We start from the raw sequence: 27,331 nt of genomic DNA, 5'->3' as shown, positions 1-27,331 counted from the left end.
ATCTTCCTGGAACATGAAGTAATTCTCTTTGAGAGCCATCGTCAGACACCAAAAGATGAAAGAACTTGGAATGTTTCCTTCTGTTCGTTTCAACAATGACAGTTCTTCTATAATTTCAAGACTAGCTTCCTGTGCAATCATGGTGTACAGGTAGGTCACATATAGTCCTATCAACAGTTCACCCTAAAGATCAAAGGTAATACCTTCCACAAAGTAGATAACCACTGTTGTATCTTGCAAATAGGATAGCATCTGTAGAGCAAATGGTCTTAAATATGTGTCTGCAAACTGTGATAGGGGTTTGAGTACCAAATCCACTCCAGAAACAATTGTCCTGCCTGGGGGATTTATTAAAGTTTTATGTACTTTGGGCAAGATATACAATTTTGGATTTCTCTGATTCTCTTTCACAAGGAAAGTATACAATATGATAAAATATGATATGGCATTTTTTTTGTCCTCTTGTATAGCGCTGGCAGCACGCAGGCATCAGGTTGCTTTTAACAAAACAAAACAACAACACAGACTATGCTAAAATGAACATCCCTATTCATAATCTGATACATGATCTTCTTGTTACTGCTAGAGACGAGATACTAAATCACCTGAACAGGTGGTTTTTCAGATTTTCTCAAATGGTTTATCTTCTAATCTGAGCTCAAGCGGGAGACTGTTCCACTACTGTGCTGCCATTACTGCAAATGATCTGCCCAGACCTGTCTTTAGCTTATATTTTGGCACTGTGAGCAAGCCTTTACCTCCCGAGTGTAACTGTCTCTGTGGGATGTAAGCTTCAAATTGTTTTTTAAGATAGAAGGGAGCTTTTCCGAACAAGCACTCGTGTATGAGTGTCATGGCCTTAAACTTCGTCCTCTCTTCCACTCTAAACCAATGCAGCGATCTTCTTGCCAGTGTTACATGATCTCGACTCCTAAATTTCTTGACAATCCTCACTGTGTCATTTTCTATAACTTGGCATCTAGCCAAATCTTTTGTTGTTGCACCTATTAACATGGCATTGCCATAATCCAACCTCGGCAGTACAATGGCCCTTGCTATTGTAGCTGTGTTGGTTTCGTTTAGGTAAGGTCTGATAGCCATCATGAGGCGTAAGTGATATGCTGTGTTTTTATGCAAATAGTTAACCCGCGCTTCTGAATTGACTGAGGTATTGACCATCATCCCCAATGTTTTAACCTGGTTGGAGACTTGTATTTTAGCTTCATTTATAGGGACAGTCTCATACTCAGTTCCTAGCTTGGCTATTGTTCGACTGGACCCAAACAGCATAGGTTCAGTGTTTGTATCATTAAGACACATCCAATTTTGCTGCATCCATTCTTCAATTTTGCTATACTTTTTCGTTATCTTGTCACTGTCTTTGGAATATATTCCCTCTATTTCAATGATAAGCTACGTGTCATCTGCATAATTGGTGAAAAACACACCAGTCTGAACCAGTATGTCACATAGGCTTCTCATATAAATATTAAAAAGCATTGGCGAGAGACTTGCTCCCTGAGGGACTCCAAATAAAATTGAAATAACCTCTGAGAACTTATCAATGAACTTTTGCTTGACGATCCGTTAAGAAGGATACTAGCCTATCCAAAGCTACCTCAGAGCATCCCACTATGCCTTTCAGTGCATTTACTAGTAGTTGATGATCTACCAGATCAAACGCAGCACTGAGATCCAATAACATTAGTATCCCTACTTTTCCTCTATCAACAAATTCCAAAATATGGTTTTGAAGATCTATCATTGCCGTTTCTGTGCTGTGAGACGCCTGAAACCAGATTGTTGTTGGTGTAGGGATGACTGTTTTTCTATATGCTCTTGTAATTGCATGGTAGCAATTTTATCCAGTATTTTGAGTATGACGTTTGAATTTGTGATAGGGCAAAGATTGCTAAGGTCCTTCAGATCCAAACCTACCTTTTTTACTAGGGGCATGATAGTAACTTTTTTAAATCACTTTCGGTACTATTCCCTCCTTAAAAGAAGCATTAACTATTCTCAACAGAACAGGTGCAAACAATTCCTTGTTTTGTAATATGATGTTAGATGGTAACAAGTTTTCGGCACAAGCGGTGGGTTTTATTTGACTTAAAACCTCAAGCAGTTCTGCTTCAGTGATAGTAGTGAAATTGAAAGTGTTTAACACACCCTGTTTAACACTATCCTTCATCGGCATTGCCTGGCTAGATAGTTTCCTGGCATTAATTATATTTTGTCTGGCTTTCGTTATTTTAGCTGCAAAAGCATTTTGCACAGTATCACAATCGTCCTTAGTTGGAGAGAATGGCGGTGTGAGAGTTTTGGGTTTCTCAACACTTTGGAAAATTTTGAATAGCTTTCTTGTAGTGTTAGATGCTGCTTTGATTTCTTTATTAGCTACCCTTGTTTTATCTCTATACTTTTTGTTCGCTACCTTCCAGTTATCTTTGTTTTCCTTTGATTTATCATGATGCCACTTTCTTTCGAGTGCTCTTTTTTCCGTTTTAAATAGAACCAGCTCTGAATAAATCTATCCTAGTCTTGAATTTGTGTAAGATATTAACTTAACATTATCTCGCAGGTATCCTGGTCCTGTAGTGATTGTGGAATGTTATCTAAACAAGGTTGGAGTTGTTCAGCTTGCAAAAAGTGGTCATTCCAGATACAAGGTTCTGTGGAAATCATTTGGGTCTGCAAATTTTGTGTAAGGACCCAATCCAGTTGATTTCCTTGTGATGTAGTGGGCTCGCTTTTGATTACCCTGAAATCTAAATGTTTCAATATGTTTTCCAAGGCAATGGCTTATTTGTCCTTCCCATTCCCTCTCCAATAATTGAAATCGGCAACTACTAACGTAGATACGTTGGGGGGTTTCAGAATTATTAGTTGTGAGCAAAGCTTGTTTGCAAACTCTGAGACTAAGGAAGGTGGTCTATAAAGCACTTCTATATTTAGGCAGTTATTGATAGTAAATACCAATTTCAGCTGTAGCGATTCACATCCACTACAGCTAAAATTAACTTTCAACAATTTCAGCGTATCTCTGGCTATAATTGCTACCTCACAACCCTGACCACTTTCTCTATTCGTATTGAACACTGTGTAGCCACTGGGACTGCTAGGTCACATGTGGGTCCTATGGGGTCTTTCAACCAGGTTTCTGTCACACATAATATAACTACTTGTTTTTCCATGATCAGGTAATTTATGTCAGTTGCGTGTTTAACCATTGAACCTGTATTCAGTAGCCCCACCTTTAACCTCTGATTTGGCTCTGATGTTCTAGTATGGTTCCCTTCCTCTTCCCCCATGGGTGGGAGTCTATGATCTACCATACATTCACTGATACAGGGCAACCCCCCGTCCCCTCCCACATCTATTAGCATTATTTCCTGGTGTAGAGCTACAAGTTCGTATAAATAGATAATTATTATGTAAATGAGGAAAGAGGGTGGGCAGAGCAGAGCACTCACCCAGAGCGAAACCGGAGTAAACTACAAAAATTCTCGGAAGTGTAGTTCACGGCACAGCAGCCCTTCAGCCTCAATAAATTAGGCAGTTACAGCCTGCTAAAACTACTCAATTAACTTGATTTCTAATGACAGGCAACCAAGTTCTGACAATCAATGTGGTTACTCAACAATTTGCTCTAGGTAATTTGTATTAGAAGCAATTACACAAGTAAAACCTTAAAAGTTAATAAAAGGTTACTAACATGCTACACTTTAAAACTATACTAAAATGTAAAAATATCAGCATCCTGCTTCTCTCCTAAACAAGCATCAAATGAAAATTAACCTCCTACTTGCTTAAATACACCGGAGTAAACTGGCCCCTACGCCCCGGCGCTTACGCGCCTTACGTATCAATTAGTATTGTCACAAACTACAAGAATTCTGCGAAGTGTAGTTCGCGGCACAGCCTGCTAAAACTCAATTAACTTGATTTCTAATGACAGGCAACCAAGTTCTGACAATCAATGTGGTTACTCAACAATTTAATCTAGGTAATTTGTATTAGAAGCAATTACACAAGTAAAACCTTAAAAGTTAATAAAAGGTTACTAACATGCTACACTTTAAAACTATACTAAAATGTAAAAATATCAGCATCCTGCTTCTCTCCTAAACAAGCATCAAATGAAAATTAACCTCCTACTTGCTTAAATACACCGGAGTAAACTGGCCCCTACGCCCCGGCGCTTACGCGCCTTACGTATCAATTAGTATTGTCACAAACTACAAGAATTCTGCGAAGTGTAGTTCGCGGCACAGCCTGCTAAAACTCAATTAACTTGATTTCTAATGACAGGCAACCAAGTTCTGACAATCAATGTGGTTACTCAACAATTTACTCTAGGTAATTTGTATTAGATGCAATTGCACAAGTAAAACCTTAAAAGTTAATAAAACGTTACTAACACGCTACACTTTAAAACAATTCTAAAATATTAAAATATCAGCCTCCTGCTTCTCTCCTAAACAAGCATCTAATGAAAATTAACCTCCTACTTGCTTAAATACACCAGAGTAAACCAGCCCCTATTCGCTGGCGCTTATGAGCCTGATGTATCAATTAGTACTGTCACAAACTACAAGAATTCTCCGAAGTGTAGTTTGCGACACAGCAGCCCTTTAGCCTCACTAAATTAGGCAGTTACAGCCTGCTAAAACTCAATTAACGTGATTTCTAATGACAGGCAACCAAGTTCTGACAATCAATGTGGTTACTCAACAATTTGTTCTAGGTAATTTGTATTAGATGCAATTACACAAGTAAAACCTTAAAAGTTAATGAAAGGTTACTAACACGCTACACTTTAAAACAATTCTAAAATATTAAAATATCAGCCTCCTGCTTCTCTCCTAAACAAACATAAGCATTTATAACCTGCATGTACACAAGTGTTGCTAGGCGTGACAAGACAAGGAGGGGGAAACATAGAATGGACAAAACAACGATCTTACTAGGGCCAGTGACATTCAGATCACGGAAGTGCTGAGAAGAGGAAGGGGAGAAGTACCAGGTAACTCAAAAATGCAGACAAGGGGTGGCTCAGTGCAGGTAAGTTAAAAAGCGTGGCCACCGGGTGACTCATAAGTGCATAGAGAGGGGACTGTAGGGTTGCAGATACAGACCACAAGTGCTAGGGGAGCCGGGAGGCAGTGCAAAGTACAACTGGACAAGCAGGACCCTGTCCCAAGTTCAGAAGGTAGCCAGGTGACCAGTGTGTGGGCAGTCAGGACATCAGCAGGGGAGAGGAAGAGAGAAAGTGGAAGCAAAGAGGAAGGTCTTGAATTGCTTCTGGAACCGGGGGTGGTTCTGCTCAAATTTGAGAGATGCAGGGAGGCTGTTCCAGAGGGATGCCACATTTGAAGATAGAGATATTCTCCCAATGCTCTGCTTTGAAAAGCGACTGGCCCTCAGGGAGTTGGAAGTGGCTGAGCAGAGAGCTAAAGAGGGGAGATTTTTAGGAAGATAGAGTTTGAGGTAATGCGGTCCCAGGCCCCAGAAAGCCTTTTGGATGATGCAGAGGGACTTGAACTAAATTGGATCATTTCTTACTAATCCAACCCCTGTTTCCTGCTTTCCCTACTTTCTCTTTAATGATGCCTTTTAAATAGTTTGTGGGATCGTCCTCCAGTCTTAGTAGCACATGGCATCCTGTAGTTGTCTGAAACATTCTCTAATATAATCTGTTATGTTGAGTAGGACAATTGCCCTACCTTTATCAGCTCTGCATATAATGTTGTCAGAATAATGTTTGTAAAGTTTCAATATCCTTGGTTTCATCTTTAGACGTGTTGACATAGTTGTTAAGCCTCACATGTTGTTCCAATTTGGCAACATTGGCCAGTACTTTGTTTCAAATACCTGTGCTTCTGCTGAGTTGGGGCTAGTAGGGGGCATAAAGAAAGAACTGTTCCGTAAACCAGATTTGTTTTCTTCAACAATAACACTGTGGTTTTCCAAAATTTGTTTCAGGTGGATCTTTCTCATGAACTGTCTGAATTTAATACTGAAGCCACATTTGCTGTGTACATTGATAGTCACAAAACCTAGACCTTTCTCTAATACTGTCATTTCTTGGGCATTGGGTTCATAGTTGGAGATATTTACTACAGTACTCTCCTTCTTCTTGTTATCTATGGTTACAACTCCCAATTTCCTGGATCATGGACTTGTCCTAAAAAAAGGTATTTCATTATATGGTCTATGGCCTCTTCTTCTATTCCTATAGACTCCTGCTCTTCTGTTTCTTAAATTACCCCTCTGGGCCGCCCCCTCTTGTGTGTGACTTAAACCTGTATGCTCTTGATTCTTCTCCAGAGGTTTCATTACTGGAGCTGTAAGATGTATTGCCAAATCTCAGTCTTCTGCCACCGACTTGTCTGATCTGATCTATGTTTTCTCTGAAGACAAACCCTTCTTTGGTATAAGGGAAAGCCAGATATAAATACAATGTGTCCATATTTACATTAAATGCATCTGACCCTTTGGGCATACTTTATCATGTAGCTGATATGTATTGCTCCTATTTCTCTTATAGTGTTACATTTTCCTTATTTCATAATAACTATGTCTAGTCATTATATCACTACCCTTTCCTGACTTTAAGTTCTGCTTTTAACTTATAGACCTGAAATTAAATAAATTGTATATTTAAGTCACAGACAATGATGTTTTTTTATGATCCACATTTAGTCCTGTGACAACAAGAGCTGTTCACTCCTGCGGCCCAATCACATTGTGTAATTTTAAAGCAGAGCCAGCGATTTTGGAGGTCTGCAATTTGGCTATTAGGTGCCAATGTTTCAAAGTAAATAGTTGCCGGCAGTAGCAAATCAAGCTATGGAGTGTTTGCTTAAGTAGAAGGGACAGGGGTTATATATTGTACTTGGATAGAGAGAACATCATTATGGCACACCAATATTTTTAGGATTATAGAGATTACAAATTGGTTGCTTTATATATTTCAGAAAAAAAGTACTGCTTGTTCTGCTTCTCCTGTTCTCAAGAATACAAAATAAACATGAAGCTAATCTGAGAGGAACATGTGTAAATCCATGGAAGATCATGTTGTAATGATTCACTGGGCAACCAATTAGGTAAACATTGGTTTAATCTGGTGATCAACTAAGTGGTCAAAGTCACTCACACAATAAAATGCACAAAGGGCTTTTTGCTACACAGCTCTTGCATTGTTTATCGTAGGGGAACTAAATGTTTCTATGCTTGTTCATTTAAAACACTGATACCATTGTGTGATTTCTTCTTTTCTAGCCTAAATCGCCAATTTGTACATATTCAGGACAGAATAGTTTAGGTTCATGAGCATAACACTGAGCATTACAATATTAATTTTGAATTATGTCACTGCAGGGCAGGTGCAAGCATTTATGTTGTCTCTGGGAATAGTTTTGATTCTCATCCCATGCAATGAAGAACGGTTTGGCATTATTGGCTCTTGTGCGCCCTAATGTAGGCAGTCTAAGGTACAATGTAGAATTGCCTGATTGTTGAACTAGTCCTTTCTCACTCTAAAATAACATACTGCAAAATAAAGATCACATGGACCCTGTGAGCCATGGTAAGGCTCTTGTGAATGTAGTGACATTGTGAGTACTATCCTGGTGGGGACCGCTTTGTCAAAAGTGAATAACGAAATATTGTAAATATATTTGACCTTGCTTGTCCAGACGAATGTGTGCTACAGGAATTTGATGAATTGATCCATTCTCTCTTTCCATTGTTAACCTGCCCCGTGAAAAATGGGTACGACGTTCATTCATCACCCGTTTATTTTTCTTTGCTGCAATTTTTGGTGAAATTATTTTGCTGAAAAAAAACATTGAAACATTTGGGGGGTCATATAAGGGGTAAGGTGGGGTGGTGTATAGTGAATAAACAAAAGGGGAGAGGGGAATTGGGGGCCAAATAAAAAAGAAATGTGATGATTTCTTTCAGCAAACACTGGCACAAAAAAAGAACGGCTGAAGAATGAACATAGAACCGAAGAATGTTACCAGGAGGGAGGTTTGGTTTGATGATGTAGGCAGGCCAGGAGGGAGCTAATCTCATGGCTTGCGGAGGAATCATAAGAGGACAAGTAGCGGTAATGTGTAGCGAGAACCAAATATAAAGCCCTGATTAAGAACAAGAAGAAGAATTTGTAGCCCACTGTCTGGGATAACTTGTTAGATGCAGTAATGAAAAGAGATTCCTCCTCATTGTGGAAACTTGTGTCTGGCAAAGAAGCGAATGGCACTGAGGATTTGCATTGTTGCATAGATCTAGAGGTTTGGCGGAAACATTTTGAGGGGTTGTATATGATTCCCCAAGATGTAGCCATGGTTTCAGATCCCCCAGTATTAACACTCAGTATGATTCGCCCAGTGACTGAGGTGGATTGTTTTTTTCGTACTGAAACAGAAATTAAAGAGGTTTTGGATGCTGCCAAATCCCATAAGGCTCCTTGGACAGAATCTGTACTAACTGAATAGAAAAAAGACAAGCCGACAATATGGGTGCCCATCCTATTCCGCCTTTGCAAAGCTGTGACAAGATCGGGGATTATGCCTACTTCCTTACGACAGGCGGTTATTGTTTGCATTTATACAAAGGGTGGGAGGGATTTTCCAGGGAACTACTGCCCAATATCTGTTTTGGACTATGCTGAAAAATATTTGCCAAAGGGGCCCTGGATCACCTAAAACAATGGTTGGATGCCAATAGTGTTAGTAGTCATCTTCAAAACAGGTTTAGATTTGGCATGAGTACCATCGACCAGAGTTTCTGATTGTTTTTGATACTGCAGATCGTGATGGCAATAAAGAAGGTTAATGTCTATGCAGCCTTCGAAGACTTGAAGACTGTATTTTACAGTGTCCCTGCTACCTCCTGTGGGAGGTTTTAATGAAAAAGGATGTGATGAATTGACATTTGAAAAGGGATGTGATGGATTGACATGAATTAAAAGTTATTAATTTTAGCTGTAATAAAAAATAATAATAGATTGACTATTATTTGCCAGCTATATTATGAGAATATAGCAGTTGTGTGATGTGTGATGGGGTATGGTTGTTGAGGTGACATTTAGGGTTCAAAGAGGAGTGAGGCCAGGCTGTGTCCTTGCCCCACTCTGCTTTAATATTATTTAAATATATATGTAGTTATTAGAGAGTTGACTGGGAGCTGCCTTGATCCCCCATGACTGGGGGATGACAGATTCCCATGTTTATTATTGGCTAATGACGCTGTACTGCTAACCACTTCCCCCATGGGTTTAAGGCATAGTCTAAGTCGTTTTACTCATAAATGTAATTTCCAAAGACTAGAGCTTAATAAGACAAAACAAAGGTCATGGTCTTTCGTCCAAAATGTGTGAGGCCCTGCAGGTTAGAGGTGGCGATGCGTGCTTGCAAACTTGAGCAGGCCATGCATACGACTACTTAGGAACTCGATTCAATGAAGTGGCTAATGACAAGACCAAATGATATAAGCAAAACTCCTGGGGCAGCAGTGAAGATGTTACTAAGTCTATTCATTAAGATCGTAAGGTTACTCCATAGGCTAGAAAGGAACAGGAGACAGTATAGGAGCCAGATCCACTGGCACCCACCACCCTGGGGTGGAACCTCCAAGCATCCACAAAGATTCCAGTGACATACCAGCACTCTTACTCTGACATCATACACACCATACATCCAGGAAGACAAGATACAACACCAATTTATTAAATCATGTGTCACAGTGGAAAAATAGTTGGGGGTTAAGAAATGTGCATCCCATGGTTGCATATCTATTTGCGCATCAGGTGTTCACCTAACAGGAGTTTGTTCTTATTTCTTTAGTTAGTAAGTGCTTCCATGTTAAGTGAGCAATTGTTGCAATAACTCCACGACAGAAAACCATCTCTCTATTCTTTCAAAATCTTCTTTGGACCAGCTCAGAAAAGAGTGGGAGAAATGTGGGAGGAGCTTCTTAACGGTTTGGTGCCTTGATGGCCATTCAAGGGATAAAAAGGCATTCTCCCACAATTCCCATACCAGGAACAGCCTCAGATGAGAACAGTGATGCAGACCCACTAGCTGAAAATTGCACTTTTGAATTTCAGATGTTTTGCAGAAATGCAGCTTCAAGGTTGCACCTGTGTTTATAAATGTGTAAGTGCTTCTTGTTTCAGGTTGAAGTTATGTGAAATAAACAACTACTCTGGGAGTATATGTATAATATTTAGGGGAGGATTGCATTTGAGCATCAGGTGTTCACCTAACAGGAGTTCTTTCCATTTTTTTTTCACTTCTCGTCACTGCTGCAGGGGTTGTCTTGATTCACCATTGGTTTCGCCTTCACTACACTGTTGCAAATGCTTGGATTTGTCTCTAGACATGCTTGGCCACCTTGCATATTGACTTCCTGACACTCTGACTTCTGTGCAGCGCCTTCTGAACTAGTATGCATGGTGGCCCAGTTTCATGTTGTGCTTCATGTTTGCCATCTTGAATCCTTGCTTACATCTCTTTCTCTGTAACGTGTCTAACTGACTTCTGCAACCGTTTTCTCTCTCCCTTCTGCTCTCCCCTCACTGTTTTTCTTTTACTCTCTGCTCCCTTCTCTCTCATCTCTTTATTCTTGATAACTGTCTGTCTCCTCCCCCTGCCCTTACTTGTTTCCACTCCCCCCAGCGCTATCTTAAATGTTGTCAGGGTTAGTACGATGGTAGCTTGTTTTGTTCCTATCCCCCTGCCCTCTTGTATTCTCTGGCTCTACCAGAAATGTCATCAGGCCTAGTACAGTATTCGCCTGTCTGTTTCCTTTTCCCCCTCTCTACCCCAATTCCCTCTTTACCTGCCTTAGCACTTGCACTATCTGAAATGTCACCAGGCCGAGTACAATAGTTAATTTCACATTCTTGTTGTTCACAGCCATATTAGAATGTCGTCATATTTTTTCCTGTGTTCCCTCCCTGGCTGTGAAGTGCTTTGCAACACATTGTGTACAGGCTCTATATAAATAATCTATCATATCATATCATATATCTCCTGCTATAGAGATCTATAAATTACTCACTTCGGATTTGTATGGTTCGGAAATGTGGGGTTACGCAAATTGTTCATCTTTGGGGACTGTAAAGAACAAATCTCTAAAGTCACCATTGTGGCTTCCAAATAGTTCACTAAATTCCCCACTCCATTTTGAGTGCAGACTTAGCACTATCTTGGATATTGCATTATTTAAGCCCATACTATATTGGGCAAGAATTTGAAGTACTCCCAAACTAGGGAAATGTAGAGGTATTGGCTCATGTCCTCGCTATTACGGGAGGTTGTTTGCTTAAGTGGGTAGTGAAGGTGAGGAAATTTACAAGGAAATGTACTAGCAGCTGGGGCAACCCAAAGGCTGTTATTTGTCCGGTCTGCAATTCCAGTGATATAACAATAACACACTTCTTGCTGCTCTGTAATAGTTATAGAGCCCTGAGGGTCAACTATCTTGTTCCCATGTTCAGACCTGCTATTAATTGTCACATTTGGGAAGCAATGGCCTTCTGCAGGGTGACAAATTACCTTAATACTGGTTATTTCACTGCCAAATGTATTCATCGTGCTTGGCTGGCGCTGTAGTAAGGTCAGTTTTTTCAACTGTAAAACATCCTGAATACAAACTTTAGCCTTATTAGTACCCGGCGAGAGTCAAGCAGAATGCAACATGCATTCTGATTGACTCTCGCTGGGTCCTTACCCAGCTGAGAATCCTTCGATTCTTGGCCGGGATTCCAGACGCCTTGTCCTCGGTGGGGTGCGTGGCAGCCCCTCAGCCAATGAGGAGGCTTGAAGCATGGCCATCCCTGCTCGGAGCCTCCCCTCGGCTTAGAGGCTGCCTTCGCCCCCCGCTGGGAACTCAGGTAAGCTTTTTTTTTTCTTTCCCTTCCCTCCCTCCTACCTGCCCTCCCCACCTCACTTACCTTCTATCCATTGGTACCAGGTGGGGGACGATGGCAGCCTCCTGCCGTGTGGAGACTCGGAGCGGGTCATCCCCACTCCGAGCCTTCACACGCCTGGAGGCTTCCATCGTCCTCCGCCGGGGGCCCAGGTACATTTTCTCCCTTCCCCTTCCTCTCCTTTCCGCCCTCCCAACCGCACTTAATTTCTTTTTTTTTTTGCTCAGGCATATAACTATGGGCTCCGGGGCATTACCTGAGTCGGTAATGCCCCTGCCGCTCGGAGCATATTGCTTTAATAATCATCGTCTACATTTGAATCAACTTTGTGTGAGGTATCATGCCTTCTGTTTTCAATGGATTGAGATAGAGGGCTCTATCAGAGCCTTGGCGGTATCCTGGCGGTAATAGGATACTGCCAATGCAAATAGCATTACTGTTACTCGGTTTGGCAATATTAGCACCTGATCACGAATAATGGTGCAGTGGTAAGCTCCCATTCCCCATTGGGTCCAATGGACCCAATGGGGTTGGGGGTGCTTTTACCGCTGGCGGTAATAGCACTGAGAGCATGCAAAAACGGGCAGAAAGCTGGATTTTTACCTCCAGCAAAAAGCTGGAGGTAAAACTCCAAACGTTCCTCCCAAATCGAGATTGAGCGAACACTTAAATGCAGCGGTAATAGCATTACTGCAGTATTTAAGGGCTACTGCCCAACTCGTGATAAGGCCCTCCAGAGTCTTTGAAAGGCATGCAGTTTCATCTCTGCATTCCACTAATTCAGCCCAGGAGTCACCATGTAAAGATTGTTTGTTGTATAAATTCCTATGGGAGATACCTGGGGGATTGCTGGTACTAGTAAATGTAGTGGAAAGAGGAGAATTAAACAACACTTAAAACCAATATGATCCTCCCTGAAGAAGAATGGCCAATAACCAGTCTAGTTAATATGCACAAGAGATTACATCAGACATCACTATTATGTAGGTTATATGTTTCTTTGGACAAAATCAATGAATATATGGTTGGAAACTATGTGTTTAAATTGCATATATAGTCAAGCAGAGATATACATGAAAAGTACTTGTGTTTGTCCATACAAAACTATTTTCCCATTAAAGTATAAATACCAGGAGATATATATAACTCGTGGCTTTCCAGAAGAAGATAAACCGAGCATAACATCACCTTTTCAAAAATAAGTAAAAACCTAAATCCTACACAATTGCCTCTGGGGGGGGGGGCACAGCTTGAACATCAACCAAGAGTGCTGCATGTGTATCTAGCACACGATCCTCATGATTACTCATTCAATGTTAGGGGTTAGGGGTCTAAGCCTAGATGCACTGTGTGTCTGAAGTTGGTGCAAGGGTTGGGTCCTGAATTCCAGATGGCTGCATAAGGATACAGGTACTGTAGCTGAAAGGGTACCCCTGGAATACAAAACTGATTCGAACCTCTGTCCCTGAGAATATATTCATCATTGCCTATGGCTGACAGTTGGGAGTGAGTATCATCTCTCAGAGTCTCTTAATGATAGAAGTGGTAGATAGTTCGTGTAGGTGCGGAACAGTGATTTGTAGTCTGCAGTAACTCATATATAAGGAGTGGAGAGTCTGCCATACTAGGGGCAGGAGAAGCAAAGGACTGTGCATGGAGAAGTCATTTCTGACTAACTAAATGGCTGAGAGAGATAGCCCTACAATGCAACGCAAATGTCTGCCATATAAGTTTAGGCAGTCTCCTTGTGGTGAAATTCAGGGGATGGTGTACAGCCAGATCCTGCTGGTAGTAGAAATATCACATGGATCTAAGTGGACAGCAGAAGAAATTAATATAGCGTAATACTTATCCCATTAGGGCAAAACAAAATACAACAAAAAATAACAATAAAACAAATAAAATTGCTGGAGGTGACAGTGAATTTCCAGGCAATGACAAAATAAAATCGAAATATGGACGCCCAGTTGGAAGGCCGAAACATAACTGCAATTCATCCTCCAAGAGAGCTCTGTGCTTCCTGGACAACACCAATTAGGCTCCCCTCAAAGTACTGTATTTCTAAAGACTTTGCCCCAGTTACATATCACAGGCAGCCTTACAGTCATCAATGACATTTCTCAGGTATTATAGAAAACCCCTAACATGAAAAGATCATATTCAGAGACAGAATGTCCAATAAGTGTGACACAACTTGGAACTGATCAAGAACATTGGGCCTGATTTACAAAGCGTTTTTCAGTGGGATTGCGTCATGGTAAAATGCTTTTGTAAATCAGGCCAATTGTGACTGGGCTGCACCCAGGGAAAATGTCCTACAGCACTTCGTAGTGTGACATTAGCCAGGCATTAATGAAAACAAGACAGATTGGGCATCCTGTACCCAGAAAAGTTTGCAGATTTGGCTTTTCCTGAAATATGTGAAGATGTTTGACAATGTGAAAAGATGGGTTTAAGGAAAAACATGTTTTGCCTTGGTGCACAAAAATGTTAAAATACATGTAGGCTCTGGTCACTCATGTCATGGAGGACTGCCCAAATGGTTCAGAATAATAGGAAACATAGGAATTCACATTCACATCGAGCTACTGCCCTTTTGAAGCGTTGATCTGCTTCTTTCACCAACTTTGATGCATGCTACTGAAAATACCAAGTGCATAAGAATGAGTAAGGCATGTAGGATTGTTTGAGCTGCTTCATTATCTTTTTCTGAATCAGATCCATTGAAACAAAAAAGTTGCGAAGGTAACTCAGCATTGTAACAGGACAAACATGTGTTTGATATTGTCTATTTGTATGTATCTGACATGATGTACCTTTGCAATTGGCAGTCTGCAAATTCCTTTCTGCAAATCAGGGGCCTCCTCTGATTCAATCTCAACATTATCCTTGTACCATCGATAAACTGTTTCTTTCTTGATATTGGCTACCTGCAAACAGATATTAAACAAGTCCATGTTTATTTATACATTGCCTTGGAAAATATATTCACAGTTCCATATTTGTCTGGATTTTATGCCTGAATAACTTATATGAATTTGATAAAAATCTGCAAGTGGTCTTTAACATTGAACACTGACAAACAATACGTGGAACATAGTAAATACAGGAAAACGTCAATAGGGTAAAATTAATAACTGCAGAGGTTAAAACAATGATCATATTGTTACACTATATGGTCAAGCATCTCAGTCGTAAGAGATAAATCATTTTGAGATATAACATGCCGCATAGGCTGGTAGACAATTACAGAATATGGGTGTAGTGTGAAAAAGGCACCATTAAATGTTGTGTTTTTTACCAGTGCCATGACTGAAAAACTTACAATAACCTGGTAACACCCTAGCGTCTGGAAACTGGCAGCTCCAAACAAAGGTAACTAGCCATAGCCAACCCACTGCTCAGGATGTGAGGTTGTGATTCGTATAGTTGAGCACCACATCTAAAGGTAGACCGAGTAGAGATCTCTACACATGTGTTATGTCACCAATGTAGTGAGTAGTTGAGATGAAATGACTATTGCTGTGCAATAGTACAGTGGAGGACAGTGGTTTCTAAACCCTATGCTCTACTCAGCAATACTATTAGCACAGCAGTGATTTGATCATAAAGATGTAAATGGCACAGATGTGTGGTTTAATGATAAAAAAGCAGGCAATTTAGTCTTGATGGTTTGATGCATCAAGTCAATCACAATGGTATGGGATCAGCATTAAGTGACTTATTTTACATTGTGCAACTGGATACTATGGGCAGCTCAAAACACTCCAGAAAAGCGTAGATCAGAACAGAGGTGATGGGGTTATTGATTTGCATCATCAGCTTAGTAGCACTGCAATGCTGGTTCGGTCACATCAATGTGGCTTGAATCAGAAAAGGCTGGGTTCTGCAACCAGAATCTCCGAAGCAGCATCTTTAGACACTGATGGGTTCCCTGATGTCCCCAGCTCAGGAAAATACATCAGAGCGTCTTGCAGAGCCAGCCATAATCCCAGGCAGACTCCATGTACACCAGCAGTCTTCACTGACAGATAACTTTTCCTCCCAGTTGTCACTACTCTTTTTTCACAAGAGTGGATAGGGGGAGCTGCCAGCTCCATTGGAAATGTTAACTCCGGCCTATGTGGGGGGTTTTTGAGCACCAGGGGGCAGATTGTCAAAGTGCTAAAATGTGAGGAAATTATTTGACAATGCAAACCAGAGAAAACAGATTTTGTCACAATCTATATTTGCTAAGAACATTTGCACTAGGGAAACATGTATCAGGCTGTTTTCTGCACTATATTTGCTGCATAGCATACAATGAAAGGTGTCTACTACATTTCTTTTCATGTTACGCAGCATACATAGCAAATAAAACAGTCTGCTCCAATTTTTCCCAGTGAAAACATGTTTAGATAATATTGATTGGGGTTTAATCTGTTTGCTCCATTCTCTATTATCACAGCAGCAAAACTGTTGCTAAATTAATTTGCTCTGCTTTTTTGAGAAAATGTGGCCCCTGTAGATCAAAGAAGAGTTCTGTCTTGACCATTCTTCTATAAAGATGATTCTAAACATGATTAACCATTTGGTGGGGGAGACACTCCATATAGGCAAATTCCCAATGGGTTATTGGTCTTTTTCAATCCTCATTTAAAGGGCAATCCATGTATGTGTTGCAGATGTTGCCTCCTCTGCTCTGTCATATTGAGAATCCTTGATTTGCAGGAAGTTTAAGAAGGACATTTCTTACAGTAAATCCCAAGATGGCCAAAGTCTGACTCATATAGCTTTCTGGCATCTTGGATTCCATGGACATCCCCACTCCATTGTCTGCCCTATACTAAGGGGTCTCCCTCCAAATGGTGCCCTTTCAATGATTCCCCCTTGTCTTGTAGCTTCCATGGAAGTGCCCGTTCCCAGTCAGTTGAATCACTTTGTTCAAAGCCATCTCTACTGATTCAGATGGTTGTATACGAATTGACCTTTTTACAATTGACCTTTTCACAATTGACCAAATTGACTGAATTTAAAAGGTCAATTAGGACATATATGCGGGGGGAAATGCCCCGCACCCCCCACCCAATACAAGCCCCCTGCAACTACCCACCCGAAACCCTTATATTATTGTAAACCAAAACCAACCAAATATATATATATATTTAATAAGTAAACAGTCAATTGTACAGGTCAATTAGGACTACTGTAATTCAGTCAATTGTTTGTGTTTATGCAGCCATATTGTAATATGAAAATGTCAAACTCTGGCATCAAATTTTAGTATTCTATAAGGTATTGGCGGCATGGCTGCTGCCGAAATCGGGTCTGGGTCTGGGGAATTACCGGGGCATTCCGAGTTCGGAGGGCCAGGTAATTCCTCCCTCCAGGAACCCCGGCCCGGACCTTCCCCATTCCCATCTGAGCCCCCATAGGGCTCAATGGGAAGGGGAGAGGGTGCAAACAACGGGGCGATTACCGGTGGCCCGTTGTTTTCTCCCTCTTCCCCTTGCGGGACCCGGTAAAGACGCCTGGTTCCTGGGGGGGAGCTTGTAATGAGGCGGAACAGGTTTAACAGGGCCGCCTCCTTTTGTGGAGGCCGTTAACCCATTCCGCCTCAGTCGTAATGAGGCCCCTTGTATTGAGTAAGTTGAATATTTCGATAGGCCTTCTCATTATTAGATTATCAATGCCAGTAATAATTACAAAAAGAAAGCATGTTGCTTTTACATGTAATCTCAAAACAGTTAATTTAGCTTGAACTCTGGATGAACCTACATTATATTGTTTATGCACAGCGGTCTTGTGGACAGGCAAGCAAATGTGAAACAAGCCCCCATTGTCAATAAAATACAGGAAATAAATAGCTAAATACATTCCAAATTCAAGATTTCCATGATCCTATTATTTAGAATTCAGCTGGATGGCCCCCTGGACTGACATTGAGGAATGCATGGACAGCCAGTAATGACAAATCCAAATAGCAGTGGCCTATAATACAACCTGACTTCCAATATGACAGAGCCATAAGAACTTATGTAAAATATGTGTCTGTTTCATTGAAATGAGTCTATTAAGATGTACTTTTGTTCATAAGAGCAGATGTGTTCTTTTGATACCAAGTCCTACAAAGCATCTGATTATGTTCAGCATTAAAAACAGTGTGTTATAAAGTGAATATAATGGAATACATCATTGTCTCTAACCTTTCAACAGATGGCTGATTTAAAAAACCAAAATAGATTTGGTTCTTTGAATTCAGTGGTGGGGCCCTAGTTATATGACTATAAGAGGGATCCCTAAGTTATGACTTATTAATATATTTGCATATTTTAACAATTTGTACTTCATGCACCAACAGAAACATGAAGGATGTTTCTGAAGTGAGAATCTTGTTGTGATTCTGAATATGTAATTTGTATTAATGACACAGATGCATGAAAATGAATTTTAAGGGAAAAACATATGTCAGTCTAATTTGATTATTCCTCATGAGGGGAGGGCTAACTCACAGCCAACACATCATGTTATGACATGTGTCAATACACTGGGCCAGTCCAAGCAAAGAGGAAGAGCCTAGTGGGTATTAATCAGTGAGGCAACCTATCACAGGTACTATACAATCCACAATAGCTGTGTAGAATTATGCCAAATGGATTGTGTTTGCTTGGTATTTAAACTCAAACACAGAGAGAGAAGGGGAACACTTGGCAAAGCATCAAAGGAGGAGAGTTTGCCTACAGGAGAAACACATATTGGGCTTTCAACTTGAAGGAACTAATTGAAGGTCTCCATAAAAAGCTTTCTCCAAGAATGAACTGACTTTTCCAGGACAGAATCAGATTATCTGCAAACAATTTGGGAGCAAGTGGACAGACTGAAAGGAACAGCTTGCCTGGCAGAGTTGCTCAGCACTGTTAATGTCCCTCCATGTCGTGGGCCTTTGCAAAAACAACAAAATATGAGTACAATAAACCCAGAGTAGAGAATGGAGATAAAACAAGAAGGTATGCTAAAATAGAGTACCATAGAGTCTATAATTACACAGCACGTAATAGTCACTGACTGTGACAATTATTAATTCATTCCAGTTTTCACAAGAGAAATATATATCTGGATGTGTGAGTATGGTGTACATTATGTCTCACAGATTTGCAGGGATTGCTAAACTTCTTGACCTGCAAAAACCTTTGTTTATATTAAAGAATAATAGTGAATATTACTGAAAAGAAAAGAAATTCCTTCGATTTTTCTACTTCTCAGAGTGAAATAGGAAGGATGTTATTTTTTCCCATTCAACCTCAATAATTTCAAAGAAGGAGGTTATTTTTTCCCATTCAACCTCAATAATGTCAAGATAAACAGTCAATTGTTTTGTTTTTCCAAGTACTGCTGCAAAGAGATTGAAGGATACTGCCTTAAGCGGCCTCCTAATGCCAAATGAAATGGAGTTGCTGAGTCCTCTTCTGTTTCAATTTATAAGCAGAGACCATAGATTGCTGGTGAAGTTTAAAAGGTGTATAATACGATTATGTTTTCCATATTATTAAACTGTTTCTTCTCAGTGATGTGCCATTTAAAGCAGATAATGCAGAATTAGATTTGAGTAAATACATGCATTTTAATATCCTGTTTTTGTCTACAATAGTAATTTATAGAAGATTGCATCTTAATGTCTAGATGCTGGTATAATTATAAACAAATACATTGGACATTTTAAATTATGCAAATGTTCAGTGATACAATACCAGGCAGGTTGTGTTTCTTTTTTGGAGGCAATCTGTATATATGTGTGTGTAATTTTGTGGGTGACAAATTAGGGGTCCACCTTTAAATTCCTAATTTAATATTTTAAATAAACTAGAATATTCAGATTAAAAATAGCCTGTTTCATGCTCCAGAATTTGGGATGGTATTTTCATGGTGTGGGAATTAGATCTGGGATATTTCTGTGAAAATAAGGATCACCCGTTACAAACTTCCATACTCATTACAGGTGCTCAAATCCCATCCAGGCAGCTTGCGACCTTGAAAATGCAGGCTAAATCCATTTGAAATTTGACACACTTCTGATATTGTCTGGTTCTTTCTAAAGAGAATTGTGCCCATTTCGTGGGAGCCATTGTCGGGCAAAGAATTACTATTGTGGCAGCCTTCTACATGGAAAATATAAGGGCAAACTAAACTGCAGACTTTGCAGAATAGTGCGGTCAGGCTTGTTAATCAACTCAAGAGTAGTGACCACGTCAGTGAGGCTTATCGTGAACTTCATTTGCTTACAGCGAGGAGTACATTGCTTTTTCAGTTATTATTGCTCACAGGTGCCTGCATGGGAGTGCACCCCTCTATTTGAAATCCAGGCTTACTTTTAAAACAAGCTATCGCATATTGTGTTCTAATTACAGTAACTTGCTGGTTACTCTATATATGAAATTGGAAAGAGCTGGGAGATTGACCTTTGACTCCACAGCTTCTTGTCTCTGGGAAAATGTACCAACAGATTTAAGAGGAATACACTCACTGACACTCTTCAGGGTATCTCTTCACTTCGACAGCTTACTGATTTGGCGACATTTAATATAGTTTTGTTTGTGGTAATGTACTTTTTAAGTGATATCTGCTGGGTTTTTTATGTGTGTTTAGTTGCTTTGCATCTTTTTCTACTTATTTTGCCTGCTTAATGTCTGTTGTGGTCTGCCCTTTTCTGTGCCCCTCTTTGCCCATGGGTTGCAGGTGTGTTATGAATATTAAATAAATTGATAAACAAATAAAATAACTGTGAGCCAAGTTCTGGTGCAAATGTGGGCATAAAGTATAGACACCTTGGCTCACCCTTGGATTTCCTCTGGGCAGAATAGGATGTCTTCACATACCTATGTTGTTTTTGAAAACCATGCATTCCATAACAGAGCCTGTGAGAAAAGCACATCTACTGTGTATGTGTGCTCCCTGCCCATACAAAAGAGTAAACAATAAAAAAAAACTGTTGTACACATGTACTCTCACTTTTTTCATTTAATAAAGCACAGCAAACCATGGGAATGTTACAGGGGCCTCCACCTTTCTTGTTTTTTTTTTATCGTGGTACACGTTAGATTAATTAGATTATAATTTTTGCATCCGGAATTCTTTGAGCATGGGGTGCTGAATAATGTAATCAGGATGGAAGAGCACAGGTGACTTTTCTGCTCAAGTTACTTAAATACTGAAGAAAACACTCATTTAAGAAAACATAGATGATGTCTCTTTCTTACCTTACATACAAGTACCACCACACATTCTTCTGTAACTTCCCAATACAAATACTCCTGGAAATAAGGACCTAGAAATATGGGAGAGGGGCAACGACAAACATTGGATTGTGCACTAGCAAAAGTGTTGCCTCTTTAATAAAATGTACATAGCAATGCTGGATAGCAATGTCTGCTGCGATGAGCAGCACTATAAATGAACATGGCTCAGGCGAGCAAGATCAGATAGCACCAGAAAATTAACTAGTTGGAATGCATTGACAGCATATACCAGCTGACTTATGAAAGCAAAACAATTTTACACCACAGACTTTAAGTTCTTTAGTTTTATAAATACCAAATATTACTATCTTTCTAATTATCTTGCGCTACTTTGACCTCAGGTAGATGAAAGGATGAGCCAAGCCTGCTCAATCGCGTCCTAATAATGGTGTATTTTTTGCAGATCCTTTCAGATGTCCAATTACCTTATTGATCTGCCCTGCAAGATCATGGTGTTTATCATGGTGATAAATATAATACCATATGCAAATAAATAAAACAACTTATTTTTAATAGTAAACCTGAATCTCACCTTGTTTTCTGAGAAACTCTTTTCTCTGGAACTCTGCCTCAGCCAGGACAGCTTTGAAAGCTACATGAAAAAAAAAATGTCAACCTTTAATTTTAGCTCGTACCGAAAGTAAGGACATACTAGCATACTAAATGTAAATGAACACAACACAGTTCTTCCACATCATTGCTTGGAATTATTCTAGAAAAGGATAACTTTTCATAAGGACACAGTCTTCATCAAGAGAGTAAACATTTCAAGATAGAAATTAAAAGAATAAAACAAAAGATTGTCCCACATCAGTTTCTCTGAAACTGGGTTCATACTCTAATAGTGCATGATAGATCTCAGAAGCACTGTAATGCACAAAACGCACTGATGTACAGAAGTTGTCAGACTCTTAACGATTAAACCCTTTCAAAACCCTGCAATATAGTTGTAATATGTTTTAGATCAACCTTGTTTAGGTCATTGCTACCAGCAGGGCTGTTTTTCGGGCATTGTTTTCATGTGTTATGAACTTTATTGTTAGAACTGGTACTTTGTACACCACGTTTGCCATCTTTATACTCAAATAATGCTATGTTACCCCTTTTAAAGAGTCCAGGATTTGATTTTCACCCATAATTTAGTGTAAAAATAGGAATAGTTATGTGGTGTATTGTTTGAAACATGTTGACAGAGAGAATGCTGAGGGCACTTTAAAAGTGGGGAGAAAGTGCATGCACTTACTTCGGGTCCTAAAATGCAGTGCAGCAGCATCAGACCTTCAAGCATGAAACCAGTTATATCAATAAAGTGTAGCAGGAGCTATTTAATAATTAATGAATTTAATTTAACAATCTTGTTTCCAGTGACATATATCAGCCATACCCCTACACTGCACTGGTAACAGTGCTATTCAGCGCATACATTTCTATGAGTGAACACCTTTTTATTCAACATAAAGTGTTTGCCCATAAGGAATTTGTGGTGGCACTAGATTCTCACTGCAATTGCTCTTATTTTGCTAATATGTACATGTGTTTTAGTGAAAAGCAGTGAAAATATGCTAGCACTGCGCAAACTTTGCCATTTTGCACATTTCTACACAGTGCCTTTCACCAGAGCCTTTGTCCAACGTTCATAGCTGGTGCCAGATTGTTCTACCTTTCCATGTTCATTTATATTCCCTCATTTGCACAATTGCTTCATTGTTTTCTTCCTTGCTTTTCATCTTCCTTAGTATTCATCTATTTTTCTCTCCTCTATGTCCATTTGTCTTTATTCGTCATACTACGTTTGTTCATTTGGAACTAAAGATAGATTGAAAGGAAGGAGATGACTGATGCAAGCATTGGCTTATAGAGTAGGTGTTCAATTTAACAGATAATGCAGATCGTTGGCACGAACGGCAATCTGAGCAGTGAAGAACAGGGGTATGCAGGTAAATAGTTTCTGTGGCAAGTCCATGTTCAAGAATATGTCTTTTAAGATAAAGAGTAAGGTTGTAAATGTGACTAGGGTTTACAGAAGAAGTTCATAGGTACACAATCACTGTAGGAACCTTAATGTATTCTTTCAGGAGCTCGACAACATAGATATGGTTGTGTAGGCACTTTCTAGTGAAACGAGCTGGGGTTGAGTTGGTCATGCCGGTTTGACGAGATTCAGCCGCACTGTGAAATTGAACAAGCAGCAAATGTGTAAGGCTAGAAGAAACTTGAGATTAGCAGTGATGTGCAGATCCATGATGTTCGAAAGCTCGACAGTGACTTGGTGTGAGTGACGATAGCAGTGAGGTCGCTTAACTTGTTCATCACAGCTTTCCATTTCAGTAGCATCAAAGACTTGAATCTTGAAGAAGCTGAAAAACAGGCAGGTGATGTCATGTCGGTGGCTGTGAGGTCCTTGAAACAGTTTGAAGTACAAATTGCCAAAAGCACTCTAGCCGATCCTTGCAGAAGCTCAGTGTCTTGATGGCACTCAAACCAACTTGCAGTGGTTTGATGATGCACAGAGAGGTAGGGACAGCTTCCTTGGGTCCTGGCTTGTTGTGAGATCCTGCCCAGAGACACTAAGGAAAGAGGAGTCTGTCTTATGCCTTTCCATGCCAGAAAGGTTGCCAGGAACACTTTCAGGACCCCCACCTCAGCAGGCAGAGTCCAATGTTCTGGGAGCAGTCAGGCTTTCCAACAGCTAGTTGCTTCAAATGTTCCCCTGAAGATTTTTGGGGATGAATGCTCCCTCCTTGTAAATCCTTCTTTTCACCACAAAGGCTGGAGACTTTTGGCAGCTTTTACCCCAACATGGTTCCATTAAAATCTTGTAAGAAAGAAATATGGTTCAATGAAGATGACAAAAATAGATACAAGTGGGTTTCATAACTGATTTGTCCATTGCAATTTCTTCAGTGGGCCAATCCTTTCCTTTTGTAGCAAGGGATTTTCCAGCTGATGTCAGCTCCCAGAGTGCTTTGCCTGCGGGAAGTGAGGAGGGGCACAGGAAGAAAGTGTATCTAGGCAACCGTCTTCTGGAACAAATCATCTCCTTGGCTGCACCATGCTTACGCCCTCACCTATCTGCCTGGAATACAATAATACAGTAGTAGCCCCTCAGAGTGACCTCGCCATTGATTTACATCGATCATCTTTGAAGTACCTAGCTACCACCTTACCACCTGTGGGTATGCTCTGACCTTCTGGGAAGGTGTCACACCTTCCCATCAGAGAAAAAGAGGTATCTACGGCTGTTCCTAGCATCTGATGTGGGTAAAACAGCCAGGCCCAGAGAGTAATACAGAAAGGGCTTTGACAGATGCAAGAGTCACAAAAAAATGGTTTGACAATAAAATTACATCAGATGGGGTTTGGCATTTATAGCTGTATTTACTCAAATGCCATTATATCAAAGTAGATAGTTTAATATTTACATCTAACTAATGTTCTTCCGCTAGGCTATGGCACTACACCGTAGCGCCATGGCGCTATTTATAATTTAAATCATGGTTCCCAACTATTAAAGGCATCCCATGTCAGTCGGAATGCATTTGTTTTCAAGATGGCACATGTTACTTTGTGGCTGTCATGTTGTCAACTCATTATTGCAGCTTCTGGTTTGTCCTTAGACAGGGCATAGCAAATTACAGATGTGTTTTAACTTAAAGCAATTGGAAAATGAGATCTGTTTATCAGCAATCACTTTATTTTTTTATTTGTTTTATTGTTATTTGGTTAACAAGTAACCTTTATCAAAACATAGAAATTCAATGACATTCATTAAAATAAGATTACATAATACAGGATACATGCGAGAATTACATAATACAATGCATATTAAGATACAGAGTCACAAGATACATTTTAGAAGACATGGCAAACAAGGAAACTAAAATAAGGAAGGAGATAAAAAAAGCTGAGTGAGAGACGCACATGTGCGAGCCTACAGATATGAACATAAATCAAGTCATTGTTTCCCCGCTTCTAAAACTTCTTTCAAAAAGTGGATTGCGCGCGACCCTCCAATCATTGTGGCCATAGGAATTCATAATTAGCTGCCACCCTCTTTCAGTCGGGACCTGATCACAGTGTTGGAGCAGGTGACCAAAATAAAACAAGTGCCTCGTCTCCCGGGAACTACGGTGTAATATTATGTGTAAAAGGGTCTTCATCTAGTCAGGCACTGAGCATAACTGGCATACTGTTAATGATCTCAGAACTTTGCTCCTAACACACACAATTACGTTGGTCTGCAGTAAATTGTGCCACAGCCTCATCACCCTGGATTGCCAAGATCTAGCTGATTTACACAGGCAATCAGGACACGTTCCCACTGGTCTCACGTCAATCAGCAATCACTTTCTGAGAGAAAGCCAGCAACATCTGGCACAATTAAATATATAACAAACTTTGGATGGTATCCCCTCATAGATCGAATTTGGTCAAATTCCCGCCAGCCAAAAAATCCTTCTAGGGTGTGGCTTTTCATCAAGGCAAATGTATCTACTGAATCCATCCACACTGTAATGTTGAGAACAAGGATTATACTGAATGTCCATATTGAATCCCTGTAGAAATATGGCCAAGCACTATAACTTTTGATTCTCTCCTTGCATTGCCATTAACCACCTGAGAGGCCTGTGGTTAGTCTGGACAGTAAAGTGAGACCAACAATTGTCCGCCAGTCAGCCAAACAAACCTGTATTCGATACAAAAACCTTCAAGTTACACAATAAAATATCTTAAAAGAATTTTCTTTGTACAATTAATAAAAGTGACAGAAAGCTAAAAAATAAATAAGGATGTAACATCACTAAGTAAAAACCTTAATTCATAGAGAGATACCAGTTATTAGTCGCACGGATGCCAGAAGGTAGAGTAAACTAACAGCCCCTACAATTGCTTAAAACAATACGAAGAGGTAAGCACCCACGTCCATACCCTACTGTAAACAACCACTGTAATTTTTCACAGCAAATCATTCCAAAATGGCCCTGTAACATTCCAAGTTGTCCAAAGAAAGGAAGAAAAAGTACTGGTAGTGCAGTACCAATACTGTCCCAATACACAAAGCTATCAATGTTATAGACCAGAATGTATTAATCTCCTTTGAGTGCAACCTTTAGGATCTTAGATCTTTGTAACCACACTCTATGTGTGTACCTAGCGGTTGCAAAAATGACATGTGGTTGTGGGGATTGTCTCAAGTACTTTATGGCATCACATGAGCAACACTAATTTCATTTAATACAGGTTACAGATAGCAGCATCTCAAATCAAGTGTGCAGGGATATGCCAATAAGTAATGGATTAGCGTTTCATTAGCTGATTTGCACATGAGGCACAATCCAGAGGAATTTGCATAACACCCACTACTAAAAGAAGCAGTCTGAAGAATCCCAAGTTTCACAAAAACATATAAGGATCATTCCAAAAGGGGGCGTGATACAATCAAGGTAGGTATGTTTATCATCCCGGTAACCGCACAGATAAATAGTCTCGGCCCAGCTTAAGCAGAGCTGCTTTACCCTGTAACCTTTGCCTTACTCCTATATTTACCACCTCTTTCAGGTTCAGTAGCCTGGCACCAGAACAGGATCTTGGGTAATTTCTTGCATCACATATTCCCAGGGCACTGAGTGTATGTTTCAGATGTATAACCCGTTTAACACTGTGTGCCCCAGTCAATGATAGCAAATGATTTGCTGCTTCGCGGTAGATGACAAGTTCATCTGTTTTCCATAGGCAATTGCAATATAGTGCTGATTTGAACACAATAGAGTCACATATCAGGACAACAATAACTTCAAGCTGTACCAGTGAAGAGGGAGCACTACTTGGGAGAAGGACACATTTAAAAAAAAAAGAAAAAAATTATAACAGCCAGTTTCCCAGTATTAGAATATCCCCATAGTTCATCCCCATAGTTCATATCCAAAGATAGCTGCTGGTAAGGCCCGTTTCTTATACAGGTCCAAAGCCGAGGAAATTGCGCTCCTGAGAGCAGTACTTGGCAGAAAGTGGTTTGAACACCATGACTTTTGTTTTTTCTGCATTCAATTCAAGATTTTGACAAGAAAATGTTCAATTAATTTTTCAAACTCATCGGTGTAATAGCCAAAATAAC

At 40.1% G+C, this 27,331-nt stretch overlaps 1 protein-coding gene across 2 annotated transcripts in view; it reads right to left on the bottom strand.

The window, feature by feature from the left end:
* MYOM2 (myomesin 2) overlaps nucleotides 1-27,331 on the bottom strand; it is a 578,568-nt gene that overhangs the window by 48,827 nt on the left and 502,410 nt on the right. For both annotated transcript variants that reach the window (XM_069606094.1, XM_069606095.1), the window contains 3 exons: nucleotides 21,749-21,808; nucleotides 21,178-21,245; nucleotides 14,761-14,874 (listed from right to left, as the gene is read on the bottom strand). In XM_069606094.1, the coding sequence (XP_069462195.1) occupies nucleotides 14,761-14,874; nucleotides 21,178-21,245; nucleotides 21,749-21,808 (242 nt within the window). The remainder of the gene's footprint in view (nucleotides 1-14,760; nucleotides 14,875-21,177; nucleotides 21,246-21,748; nucleotides 21,809-27,331) is intronic.

This window comes from Ambystoma mexicanum, chromosome 4p (genome assembly GCF_040938575.1).
Source record: "Ambystoma mexicanum isolate Mex_15411 chromosome 4p, UKY_AmexF1_1, whole genome shotgun sequence".
Classification (NCBI taxonomy): Eukaryota; Metazoa; Chordata; class Amphibia; order Caudata; family Ambystomatidae; genus Ambystoma; species Ambystoma mexicanum.
This window is presented reverse-complemented; position numbering and strand designations above follow the sequence as displayed.